Source organism: Leptodactylus fuscus, chromosome 5 (assembly GCF_031893055.1).
Source record: "Leptodactylus fuscus isolate aLepFus1 chromosome 5, aLepFus1.hap2, whole genome shotgun sequence".
NCBI classification, from domain to species: domain Eukaryota; kingdom Metazoa; phylum Chordata; class Amphibia; order Anura; family Leptodactylidae; genus Leptodactylus; species Leptodactylus fuscus.
In genome coordinates, this window is record NC_134269.1 from 171,484,276 (window position 1) to 171,498,657 (window position 14,382).

Below are 14,382 nucleotides of genomic sequence, written 5' to 3' on the forward strand. Positions count from 1 at the left end.
GAAGAATCGAAGTGCAGTACCTAAAGAGTCAGGGGATCAGATGGTTATAGGTTTTTTGGGGTTTTTTTTAGATCAGCTCCTGCATTTGTCATAACCGCTAGCTAATCCATTTTAATATTGTTCATCTATAACTTTCTCTAATACACAAGTCCAAAGGTGCACAGTTTCTTTTTTTTCTTCTTTTTTTTTGTAATGTAGATTGTGAAAAGGCTCACAGTCTACATTTTTTTTCCTATCAGTATGTCTTTGGAAGATGGGAGAAAATCCATGCAAACATGAGGAGAACATACAAACTCCTTGCAGATGTCCTTGGCAAGATTTGAACCCAGGACTCCAACGCTGCAAGGCTACAGTGCTAATCACTGAGCCACCATGTTGCCCCAAAGGTACACAGTCTCTATGACAAAAGAGCATGCGCTCTCCAGGGACTGGCTCAAAGCACCCTCCAATAACAGCAGAAAAATGCTCATCGCCTACAGGCATCAAGAAAGTTGACTTTCCATTCCATGCAAAACATGCAATATTTTGGTTCACTAGGAACCTTTATGTATTATTTCTCCATAATACAGAAATATGTTACCATGACATTTCAAACATGGAAACTCAAAGGTTATTACATGGCTTGTGGAATTTTATCGGTATCTACATTTTATTTTGGATTTATGATTCTTTTCTTTGTAAAAACAAGTTAAGATATTTTGCAAAATTCAGGGGTTTTGATTTTTAGAAATTGTAAAGTGTTGGTAGACAAAGATCAAAATAATTGTAATGAATGGAAAGAGTAATATTTCTGTGGCCGGTGCACAATAACACCTTCTGATCAAAGCACAATATCAGAGATTAAATGAGAAGTATTGTATGTAGTGACAGACTGGGAGTCACACGTAGATACAACTCATCATCATCTGTGTATCATGTAGCTAATCTTGTATATCACGGTAAAACTCCTCACAGCTACTCTATCATATATTTCTGACAAATACATGGAAATTAGCAACACAACTATAATAAATCAATAAAACCTAAACATGGCGCTTCCATTTTCATGTTACAGCAAAGGTTTACAGATTTACTCCCTTAGGGCTTCATAGGTGGATTAAGATCTTGGAGTATAGTGACACGTGGCAGATCTGCTGCAGAAGTTTCTCTGATTGTCCTATTCATATGAATGGGGCTTACATAATGTATTTGCTGCAACTTTTTATGCCATGTATGTCAATGAAATGAATGGAAGTAAAGCTGCTAAACTTCTAGTCTAAAGTAAACAACCAATTTTAAGCTTTTACAATATACCGTATATACTCGAGTATAAGCCAACCCGAATATAAGCCGAAGCCCCTATTTTTACCACAAAAAACTGGGAAAACTTATTGACTCAAGTATAAGCCGAGGGGGGGGGGGGGAGGGGGGGGGAATGCAGCAGCTACTGGAAAATTTCAAAAATTAAAATGGTCGGAGTTTTTGGATGCAGTAGTTGCTGGGTAATGGGGAAGGGGAGGGGGTGTTTTGGTGTCTGTCTGCTCCTTCCCTGAGCTTGAGGACTGTTTTTTTTTTCTCCCCCACTTGGAATTCAGCCTGGCTAAATATAGGGTATCTGCAGTGCTCCTATTAACCCCTTCCTGATGGAACAGGAGCACTGCAGATACCCTATATTCAGTAGACCGGGCACTTTCAGACACAGGGATACCTAATGTGAATGTGCTTCACAGTAATTTTCTACTTTTATATGTATTCTAGGGAAAGGAGGGATTTAGAACTTTTAATGTTTTTTTAAAGCTTCTTTTTTTCCCCCCACTATTTTATGGGAGATTCTATATATTGATATTGCGGCTGGTCATAGACCCCCCCACCACCACCACCAAAAAAAATAAAATATCGAGTATAGGCCGAGTGGGGCTTTTTCAGCACAAAAACTGTGCTGAAAAATTCGGCTTCTATTCGAGTATATACGGTAACGTAAAAGGATGGGTTAAAAAAAACCTTAAACAGATTTAGTGCAGATGTTCATGAGCCTTATTTTACATTTGATACACAGATATACTCTATATAAAAATCAGAATAATTCTGTAACACTGTAGTACTTACCCTGTGCTAAGATAGGCCCCGTTCACACGGGGTATGGGATGACGTATTTTGGTCCTGATTTGATGCGGGAAGCCGTGTCAGAATAGGACCAAAATGCACCTGCTGTGACCTGTCTCGGCTTCTGACAGTCGCGGCTTCCCACTCCGTAGTAGGCCCAAATGAATGGGCCCAGACTGGAGGGTGCTGCCGTGAGGTGGACATTGCGGCTGAATAAGCCGCGTAATCCGCCTGAAGAAAGGGAAGCTCACTTCTATTTTCCGCTAGCGAAAAAAAGAACGCTAGCAGTCTGCATAGACCTACATGTCCTGTGTGAACGAGCCCTTAGAAGTATGCATAGCAATAAGCTGCATTCACAATTCTCTTGGATGTTGTGAGAAACAAAGGACAAGCCACATTTCTATAGATTCCTGAATAGTACCATGTGTAAAAACGACCATTATGTTTGTAAGACATTGAGCACTGAAGTTACTTAATATATTTTATAATAAATTATGCCCAGTTCACATCTGCACATGAGTTTCCATCCGGGGAGTCTGCTTGGGGACCCCCTGAACGCAAACCTAATCCGCATAAAAAAGCGGTTACCTTAGGAAACCCACGGACCCCATAGACTATAATGGTTTCCACACAAAAAATTTGTGTGGCCCGAATGCAGATGTGAACCGGGCCTTAGTCAGTAATAATTTCTATTTAAATGTCAACTATAAATAGTGGGTGAAGTTGGACATCAGCTGTACCTAGCCAAAGAACTAGAAAGTAAAGATTACAACGCCTTATGCTTCAGAGTAATGTATGTTCCTTCTATACTGTACCTTTACAAATTTCAGACACTTCTTATTCTCTTCCCTGCCATTGTCTTTCAGGTCAAAGTTGTACAAAGCTTTACAAAGTGGCGGAGGTTGGTCTATTTTTCGTAGAATTTTCACTGATCTTGCTGGAAAGACACCGGTTCCTCCATTAACTTCTCCTTGATACCAATGATCATCTAGCTGTTGGTGAAGGATAATAATGTCTCCTTTATTAAAGGAAAGGTCACTGGGGGTTTGCGCTCTGTAGTTTGACACGGCTTTAGCACATGGAACCTGTATAAGAGAAAAAAAATCAGGTTATACGGGGAATTTCTTTCTGCAGTTCACATACAGGGGTTTTCCAGTCTAAATAATTCATCCTTAGGTCATCAATTAAAGATTCTGGAAAAGCCCTTTAATTTTGTGGAATCCTATTAAATTCTATTTTGGTACAGATGTTGTAATCCTATATAACTGCGTTACAAACCAGGTTGTTAGACTGAATATTGTTTTCTGTAGAACTTCAAAAATCACAGACAATAACCATTTTTACAGATATGAATGAGGTAAATAATAGAGATGAGCGAGTAGTACTCGATCGAGTAGGTATTCGATCGAATACTACGGTATTCGAAATACTTGTACTCGATCGAGTACCACTTGCTGTTCGAATGTAAAAGTTTGATGCAGAACCAGCATTGATTGGCCGAATGCTATACAGTCGACCAATCAACGCTGGTTCTTCTCCTACCTTTAGAAGTCTTCTCCGTGCAGCTTCCCCGCGGCGTCTTTGGGCTCTGAATTCACTCTGTCAGGCATCGGGCCTTGGCAGAGACGACTGCGCATGCCTGCTTGTAGTGCAGACATGTGCAGTCGGCTCTGCCCAGGCCCGATGCCTGGCAGAGTAAATGAACAGCCAGAAGATGCCGCGGGAACGCTTCACGGAGAAGACTTCTTGGAGGATCCAGCCCGACCCTCACTCGTGGACTTGGTAAGTATAATTTGATCGAACGTTGCCTACCCCTGAAACGAGCATTTTCCCCCATAGAGTATAATAGGGTTCGATATTCGATTCGAGTAGTCGAATATTGAGGGGCTACTCGAAACGAATATCGAACCTCGAACATTTTACTGTTCGCTCATCTCTAGTAAGTAACATATGTCTGTAGGTCAGATTACCAATATAAAGACATCAACCACATATATGTTGGACTATAAAATGACAATAATTACAATCACATTAATCTGCAAATACTTCTGTGTGAGGGGCCACTTCAATGTCTTACAGAAAAGCTGCATTTTTTTGGGGAGCCAAAGCCAGGAGTGGATTTAGCAAAAGGGAGAAGTATAAATTCTTCCTTGATATTTCTCAATCATTTGTAAAAATAAAAAATTAGAGCTTTTCTGTGGCTGACACACCCAACAACAGAAAACACACATACAGGCCGGCGTAGGTTCTGTTCACAACAGCATTAGGAGACCATTATTAGCCTCCGCTACAGATTTTGCAGAACTAATGGGATCCATTGGGCAGCACTAAAACCATTCAATGGATCCAGAGCAGTGATGTGATTAAACCCATCCATACATTGCAGAAAAAAAATCTGCAGCGGAAATGCTGCAATTTCAAAACGCAGGGCTTTTCACAAAAATCCACAGAGTTTTGCTTTGCGGACTTTCTGCTTCAATTATACCTACTGTATATAGAAACCGCCAGTGTTTCCGTAGGTATTATTGACATGCTGCAATTTCCAACGGTTTCAGAAATCGCATTTCCGCTCCACAGGGACTGTAAAATGCCACGGTTTTTGCTGCAGTGTTTCCATGATGGCCAAACCGTGGTGTTTACGTCAAGTCTGGTCTTACAACTGATGTTACGTGATAGCGTTAGGCCTCATGCACACAAACAACTGTACAAGTCAAGGGGGAGGGGTAATTATATAATGGAATGGACTCAGATGACACCCGAGTGCCATCCGTCCCCTATTGATAACAATGATAGGACCTGGTGTATGATCATCAGAAGAGAACTTTTCAATGTATTTGGGTCCATGTGTGTTCTGTGATTTTCATGGACCCATAAACTTTAAAAGTTGTCTATGGTCCATGAAACAGATCCAAAAAGAGAATCCATGGAACATGAATGGGCACCTGCACACGCCCATCAAAATCAACGGGTTTGTATGTAGTCTGTAATTTTATACAGATGTGTGACTAAACCCTAAAATGAATGGAATAGTACGTACTTCTCAGAGTCTTAGGGTTGTATGTATTACTGAATTCCTATGAAGCAGATTAGACTTCATTTCCATGTCGGATGCTGTCTGCACGGTGAGTATTTTAGAGTTGGGATGTGATATATATGTTTAATAAAACTATGTTTACCACTGCATATGGCTGACTGTAACTTTAACCACAGACGTGGCATTCCTGACATCCATTATCGTCCATGCATTACAACATTCCCATATCTCAGGGAACTTAAACTTGTCATTGCACATCCATGAATGTAACACCAAAAATACAGAACTGACAAAGGGTCCAGTGGAATTCAAGGTGCAAGAGGGCAATTGCACAGCCTCACACATGGCAATGTGGGAATTTGGACAGACAATCGGGTCATGCATGCCACCCTATATAGCTATACACATCTGAATACAGTGAAGTCCACCAAGAAATTGCAGTGCGCTCCAGTAGATGACATATACCATCATACAGAACTTTACATGAAACCTAATATGGTGTGCATATTTATATAATATCCAGATGTGGACAGCCGAAAGTCCACCCCTGTAATAGCTCCCATTCGTAGCCATCACCTTCAAAAACTCAGAAACCAGTAGAGAAAAATAAGTCACCTACCGTAAGTCAGAGACAGGGAATTTTCTGGGAAATGCTCTTGCTCTGTGTTTTTACTTGAAAAAGAAGTATGTACTTGGCAGCATGCAGCGCATGTCAGATACTACCATGTATTCTTCCCTGTGCCAGACACAACAAATCACGGGTATCATTTGCTATAAGCTTACGGCAGTCCATTAAGTTACCCTTTTCACTGACATCACAATACAGTATGTCCAAAAAATACTGAACGCCTTCCAGAAATGACACAACCGTCTCTTTTTATGGCTTAACAAATATATAACATAATAGTACAAATAGAAAGACGAAACACTGGGATGGTTTTAGCGCGTCTTTGATAGTGGGGAAATAAGTGACTGCTGGCATAGCAAGAGCTGGGTGGTGAAGACTAGACAGGTTGTAACAACCCTTCCTCTTGTCGGGAACAAGAATTATATTGTGCTCTATAAGTCTTCGAGATAGAGGAGAGCTCTATAGTTTAATACTGCAATAAAACTCATGTTTAGATATGAATTATAAAGCAGCGTGGACTATTTATCATGGCCTCACTACAACCCGAGACTGTAATTGCTCCGTTTTGTTCTTGGCTGGCTCCAGCTCACATTATAATAAATTCCACGACTGTATTAAGGCTCATTTTTCATTGTATTTTAGCTCTGAGTTCTTGCATATCTGAAACAATTATATCTTAAATCCCCATAGATGAAGGAAATTCCCTGGAAATACAGTACCTTTAAAGAGGACCTTTCACTACTTGGGGCACATGCGGTTGTATATACCGCTAGAAAGTCGACAGTGTGCTGAATTCAGTGCACTGTCGGCTTTCACGATTTATGCCCCAGGTGAAGAGCTATCAGTATCGTAGCTCTTCACCGTCAGAAAGGCGTTTCTGACAGTCAGTCAGGAACTGCCTTCCTCATAGTGGCGCCTAACGCCCTTCTGACGGTGAAGAGGTATGGTACCATACCGATAGCTCTTCACCGGGGGCACAGAACGTGAAAGCCAACAGTGCGGTAAATTCAGTACACGGTCGGCTTTCTAGCGGTATATAAAACCGCATGAGCCCCAAGTGGTGAAAGGTCCTCTTTAAGCTTAAAGCAACTTCCAACACTGTCTTTTTGATAATTTGTTGTCTAATTCTTGGTGTTTTCTGCTTCAAAGTTGTCGTTACAAAATCATGAAAAAGCTGAGTTGAATAACAGTTGTCCAGATCATGGGGAAAAAGTCCCGATATTCCTAATACAGTCTGAAATAGACAGCAACAACCTCAAGACTTCCAGGCTATAAAGATTACTAATTTTAGTAATGCTGGGTCCACACAAGCGTCCGAAGACTCTGTCCCCCAAACAGGCGAAGAGAAAAGTCCTGCAAGCAGGTGGAAAATGGGCAGAAACCAGGCAGACCCCATTATAGTCTATGGGGTCCGCAGGTATCCGCTTTTTAAGTGGATAGAATTTCTGATTTTTCGGGTTCCCAAGTGGACCTGAAGAATGGAAACCCGAATGCTAGTGTGACTCTAGTATAAACCCAACTTTCTTCAGTAGGATTAATTGCTATAGTGTGGTATCTTATTACAGAGGACAATGAAAAGTCTTTTATGATAAGATATCATGCGGCAGTTCACGGTTACATTAGTACAATTCTAAAAAGTGTATTGAGCACTAAGACATATACCATGTAAGATACGATGGATAAGATAAAATAATCCTTTAATAGTCCCACTATGGGGAAATTCAGTGTGTTAGATAATACAATATACAAATACAAAAGCTCCAAGGTAGAGGCATTGCAGAGACAGTAGGTACAGATAAAAAAAAAAAAAAAAATAGTAAAGGTAAAAAATAATGTAGTAGGAGGGATATCACAACTTAAAGATCTTTCAGTTCTCTGTATGGAATGATCTCCGCTTAGCTTGGTTTTGGTTGTACAGCCTAACTGCTGTAAAGCCAGCTTTACGCGTGCTCCCATTGAAGTGAATGGGAAGTGTTTAGAAGCACTTGCGTGTACGGCTCGGAATGAGCCGAGCGCTTACGTCATGTGAAGGGGCCCTAAAACTGTGCCCACAGATCAGATTGCATTTTTATAGTGACAGGTTCTCTTTCAAGAAATTAATTTTTTCATTCATTGAAATTTTAGGACACCCATTCGGTAATCCAAAGGACTACAGGTAAAAAGAAAATAGGAGAGCAGGCTGAGTGTCTGCATTGACATTTTAGGATGTTGGAGAAAGGTGAGTCATGTACACTAGGGAGTGTTTACACAGATAATACTGCCCCCTTGCAGTTGCTGGCCAGCTACAGATCTTGCAGGCGATCAAGAGGATCACGAGCACTTTAAGTAAACACAAAAACCTAAAATAGGCGAAAAGTTAGAACAAACCTGTGAATGAAGCAAAATCAATTACATTTTTTTTATTTAAGAAGACGACCTAGTAGTCATGATTTTTTTTCTCTGAAGATATGGGTTATGGGAGTGCCAATGAAGAATTTAGGTAGAGCTGGCCAAGATGAAATACTTTTCTTGACACTGTATCTCATGGCGTGTTCTGACAGATTACCTTCCACTGCAGGTTTTTCATGTTCACACAGTGCAACTTTGTCTCAAGCTTATACAAACACTGAATTTCATGCAGAAGCGCACACACCAATGACGACTAGGCTGGTGGTAGCCAACGCCTAAGAGATTAACTGCACAAGTCCAGTACAAGTATCGTCTGTTTGATCATGAAGCATTTTACATATAGATTACAATCAAACAAAGAGTGAACTCATAATGATCGGCGTCTTTATAGGTCGTATGCAAAGAAGTGCAGATATCAACAGTCAAAAAGCATCCAGAATCATTGACTCAATCCGGTATTACATGTCATGCATCGTAATGATGGAAAAAAACAAGTGGCCAGACACTGCAAATCTACGTTACAAGGAACAGGTACAAATACGGTATATTCGTCTATGAAAATATTCTGAATGTTAATAGCCAGAAACAATTTTATAGCAGGATCTCAATTTTCATAATAGTTGACAAAAAAAACCAAAAAACGTTGTCTACATTAATTTGGAATATGCCGTCACACAAATAAGATTTATGTTTTTAATCAAAATTGGACCAAAATAATGTGCCAAATTTTACAGTCTACAATTCTAGCTGCTTGTGGCCACCCCAAGGAGCTGCTCAGAACATATGGACTTATATAGTTCCAGTTTAACACAACAATAATTCAGTCTTCAGAGTGCTCATATGCTCCCTCTAGTGGAAGCAGCAGGTAAAAGAGAAATTATTTAAATGGTCATCAGATTTTAAATGGAATCTATGGAAGTGTTTATTACACTATAAGCAGTCCCCAGAATGGCTGGCATTAAACTACCATTTTCCCTATGCGATTCCTCACTACTTACTTCTGCAGAAAAGTAAAGCTATAACGTTTTAAAAGCTCCAGAGAGCTGTATACAAATGAGCTCTAAGTACTAAGTATTCAGCTAGTTACGGTGACCATTGGCCATGACCTGTGAGGGATGATATGTCCCTCAATGATCTCAGGCACCTTCCAACCTAAGCACCATCCATATCTCACAACATTCAGGTACCCCTGTATATGGCTCTTTCTGCCTTGTGGCTGCCATCAGGAGGTTCTACTGAGTGGACTTTCAGAGGAAGCCATCTGAAATATGTCCTTTGAAGTCTAAGAAGGGGGAAAGGGAGGAGTCTAGAGAGAAGTGTCCACTCCCACACATGCACACGCTCTGGCACGCTGATCCAACTAATAATTTGTTTGCTATTTAACCCCAAGTGCTTTATTCACACCAATATACCACTTTTCTATAATGTCCTACTGCCCTGAGGGAACCATGGCTGTTTCAAAAAAGTCAATGTTTGACTTTTTAAGACTAAAAATCGCAGTGACGGTACCCTGAATGTGACTCCATTTACAAACATGAGTGAAGGAGTCACAGAACAAGAATTTGGTTGCATGATGGGAGTTGCGGCCAAAGTCGCGAAATAGACCTAACCTTAGGGTGGGTTCACACCTGTGCCCAGTCTCCGCTTTGCAGGTTTCCGTCTTCTGCCCAAGAAACTGGACAGGAGACAGAAACCAGCAGGCAGTTTTCAAACCCATTCATTTGAATGAGTTTGCAAAGTGAGCGTCCGTGAGCGTCTTCTGCCTTTCCACGGTGAAACTGTTTTTTTTTTTTAACGGGACACAACATTGGACATGCAGGACTTTGTGTCCGGTTAAAAAAAAGAAAAAAAAATTTTCACCGCAGAGACCAGACACTGATGGGCAGACACTGACTGCCAGGTTTCTGTCTCCTGTCCAGTTTCTCGGGCAGAAGATGGAAACCCTCAAAGCGGAGACCGGGCGCAGGTGTAAACCCACCCTTATGGAATAGAATCTATTATAGACACAAGTAAGAGGTGTTACAGAAAGTCATAAACCGCATATTTGTGACTCTCTTTTTCCAAAATCGTCTCACAAATTCTTAGTAAATTTGTCGCAGCAACTACTAATCTAAATAGGATCTGTATATGAATGTACACAGAGAATAAGGTACAATAGACAGAGGAATGAAGCGCCAGAACACTTATAGTCAGCACAAGTAGAAAGGAATGATATTATATGCAGTCTAGGCTATGTCAGAATTTCTTATGGACATTTTTTCTTCCGATACATGGATCAGCTGAGTGACATGTTAAGTGCTGCTGCCCTCTAGTAATAACATCTCATGAGAAGGGTGCAATCTTACCTTGCGGACACACTGCCCATGTAATCAGACAATGAGAGTGGGAGGCAGTTATTGTTAATATGTGCCAGAAGTGGCCGCAAAGTGATACATTGATGGCAGACAAAGATTACCGTGCGCTGTCCCTCAATAATCATCCAGTTTTCATTGTACTATGCCATGACATGGTGGTGAATGTGAACGCTTCTTCAATTCTAGCTATATTCCTTCTATTATTAAACTGAGTGATTAAAATAAAGAAGCAAAAAAATCCTAAATTGTGTTTAAAGAATTTCCCAGGGTTATGTACTAAATAGTAAAGGTTATATTCTTATCTGATCATTTACTATCAAACACTGTCCCTATCGAAAGGCAAACAAAATAAAACCTCTTTCCTATCAGCCAAACCAGAGGATCCTTCAGAGGGAAGAAGGACACTCATCCTTCTGCAGGACCTTACTGTTTGGCTGATAGGAGAGAAGTTCTTTTGCTTTTGAAGGGCAGTTCATTTGCATGTTTTCCCATGGAGCATTGCTTGTGAATAAGTTTCCATACACCTGCGGTGTCTCTTCAATGAGAAGCAGTAACCTTCCTTTCAAGCAAAGTTTTTATTTAAAGTTTGCCTGGCAAGTAAGAAAAAGACTGAGTCAGCTATTTCAGGGAGAGGTATGGCATGAAATTCCACGAACATGAATATTTTTATGATCTATGATATGAAATCAGTTCAGTAATTAACTTTAATACAATATCCTCCCACTGCTCCCTTCAGTTTCCAGGCACTCCCTACCTCTTGGACTCAGCACCAAACATTGCTCCTGACAGGTGTTGGGTGATGTTTACTCCTATCCCAGCAGCCAATAATGGTCTCATGATACGCTTGTTTATTCGATTGTCGGAATTATTTGCTGCACCGTTTAGAAAGTTTGGTCTATTTTTCGTCTTAAGGAGACTTTCTCAGTTAGACAACGCCTGTCTATGAAAGTTATCATGGCAAATTGACTTCCTTGGGTCCTTCTCTATTAGGCTACACACACACTTTACTTTCTTCAGTGAGTATAGGACCTGCCCTGAGTTTTGCCCCAGGCTCATGGTCCTATACTTGGGCCTGTGATAATAATGGGCCATAGAAAATAATGGGTCAGTGTGCTAGCTGTGAAAGACATTGACACTGACCAAGCACAAGCCTTATGCCCATTCTTACGACCATGTGCTAGGTCAGTCTGCTATCCAGATTTTTCGCTGATGGCACACTGTCATGTTCATTTCTTCGGGCCCATGCACATGACCATGAATTACACGGTCCTGTGTGCAGTCTGACAGTCTTGGCCGCAAAATATGGAACAGGTCTTATTCCTGTCCAATTTTGTGGCTGTGCTCCATAGAATATATGACAAGTCTGCTCAGCTCCTCCTGCTTTATAACATACTTCTTGAGGACCGGACTTCATTACGACAGGTCTCCTTTAACCTTAGCATTATCACCAAGTATTGGTCCTGAGAAGGGGTGATCCACTTGGAATAGTCAATTTAAGAAATGTCCTTCTTCATCTCATATGGTGAGTCTTCATCTATAGAATCGATTGCTCTGTGTAGATAAATAGGTTGTCTGGGTTCCACAAAGCAATGATAATTCACTGAATGGATTCCAGTGATAGGATAAAGGTGAATATAAGTTATTCCTTATTTGCATATACAACAACAAGTTAATATCTAGCTTCCTTTTTGCAAGCTCATCACTTTCTTCCATTTGGCTGCGCTCAGACAGGAAAGAGCACACTTGTTGGGTTACAGGATTACCTGGATTTACAATGTAGATACTGCAGAGATATAATGTATATGAGGTCTGGTATAATGATTTCATAGTTACAGTTCTTAAAATATTAATGACGTAAATATTATAGGAGGTTGCTTACAATGATAAAATAATTAAAGGGATTGTCCAGTAGTTTAAAAAACTGTATACAAAACCTGTCCAATGAACCTGATATTTCATTTAATTCCCAATAAAGTGACTTAGTCAAGCTGCAAAACCAGATATAATCCATGTGTTGTTGTTGTTTTTTTTTTTAACTTTATTGTAATTCTAGACAATCTCAAAACTTAGCCTCACAGATAGATAGATAGATAAATGATAGATAGATAGATAGATAGATAGATAGATAGATAGATAGATAGATAGATAGATAGATTCAGGGGACCCTAATCTAACAGTGTTTTTCCCTTGTGAATCTGTGCCTCCATTACGGAGATATAGGGCTTTTTTTTCCATATGCAAATAATCTGCACATAAATCCTTATCAAATTTTAATTTGCATTTTGCTTATAAGTATATGAGGACCCCCCTATAGGTGCTGAGTGCCGATATGCTACCTCTGCACATTTTCGATTCTAGGGAAGAATATCTGCACATCTGGTGCTGACTAAGCCTATATGGTTGTGCACGTATGTCATAAGGATCGGTACTGCGTTATTGGATCCATAACTATAGTGATGGGAGCTCCTTAAAGGGGCTCTATCATTGGGAAAAGCCATTTTTAACTAAGCACATACTTGCATAGCCTTTAGATAGGCTATTCCACACATACCTTTTGTATTTAAATCGCCTCAATAGTTTTTGAATGAGCCCGTTTTTATTCATATGCTAATTAGGCTTCAGCAAGCACCCGGAAGTCTCAGTGAGCACTGGTTGCTGTGTGTACAGCACAGGCTGCTACTGCTGATGACTCATCTCTCTGCTCTCACACACATAGGAGAGAATAGCAGACAGTGCTCACTGAGACTTCCGGAGTGTATGCGGAAGCCTAATTAGCATATAAATAAAAATGGGCTCATTGAAAAACTACTGAGGTGATTTACATACAAAAGGTATGTGAGGAATAGCCTTTCTAAAGCCTATGCAAGTATGTGCTTAACTAAAAATTACTTTTCCCAATGATAGGATCCCTTTAAACTGGAAGCCTGATGCTGCTCATGTTATGAAATGAAGCAGACGTCTATTTTTGCCAGAAAGCATCTTCATTTCCAGAGTATCATTGTAGATTACACAATTTTGCGTGTCAATTAATGCGTATAAATTTAGATGGAGTTCACAAGCTTATACAACACATGCTATGAAAATGACATAGTACTAGAAATAACTTTGCCATGAAATGCAGACATTTCCCAAAGGCAAGCAAAGTATGTCTGATTCATCACCTGGACCAAATAACAGGTGTCTCCATGTAATTGCCATCGAGGACTTGATTGATACGTTCGCTTGCAATCTGCTCTTTTATGTGTCACACACCAGGCAAAAACTGCTGTTATGTCAAGTGGAACAATGCAATTTATTCTGTATAAAATGGCCAGAAGTGTACCTGCACTGGATACATCAAGAGAGTCCAGATAATATTGCCTATTTTATCACTTCCTTATCAAAAACATAAAAATGCGTCCCATTTACCAGTCAGATTTCATTTGATGCTTCCATAAATAAGCAGAAAACTCAGGCACATGCATTGTCACTTCCTAGCTGACTCAGCACAATGGCAGATGTGTAAGCTGGACAGCACTGGCGCTCGCCACATTCGCAGGTCCTTTCATTAGCAAAATACTGAATAGTCATAGGGCCCTATAGCAAAAGTTGGAATAAGGCCCACCCAACATGACTACATACACCGGCAAGTTCAGAAATCAATCAACTCTCTAAAGCAGCGTTTCCCAAACTGTGCTCCGTCTGCAGGTGCTCCCCGATATGGCGATAATAAACGGTTAACAATAAAAAATAGATAAATGTGAAGGTTTCAAAATAAAAATACTGGTTCACATGCACTTCTAATATTCTACCGGCGCAGCACTACGGTCTGTTCGGCGAATATACGAGGCCAGCGGATTAACACTTCACGGTCGGACGGTACTTCCTAACTGGTCTCAAACCGCCCTGTCCGGTTT

General features: G+C 40.4%; 1 protein-coding gene across 1 annotated transcript in view; it reads right to left on the bottom strand.

Annotated features, from left to right (window-relative positions):
* The window catches only part of SH3RF2 (SH3 domain containing ring finger 2), a 135,759-nt gene that overhangs the window by 31,595 nt on the left and 89,782 nt on the right, over positions 1-14,382 (bottom strand). The window contains exon 3 of the mRNA XM_075274767.1: positions 2,898-3,167. Coding sequence (XP_075130868.1) covers positions 2,898-3,167 — 270 coding nt within the window. The remainder of the gene's footprint in view (positions 1-2,897; positions 3,168-14,382) is intronic.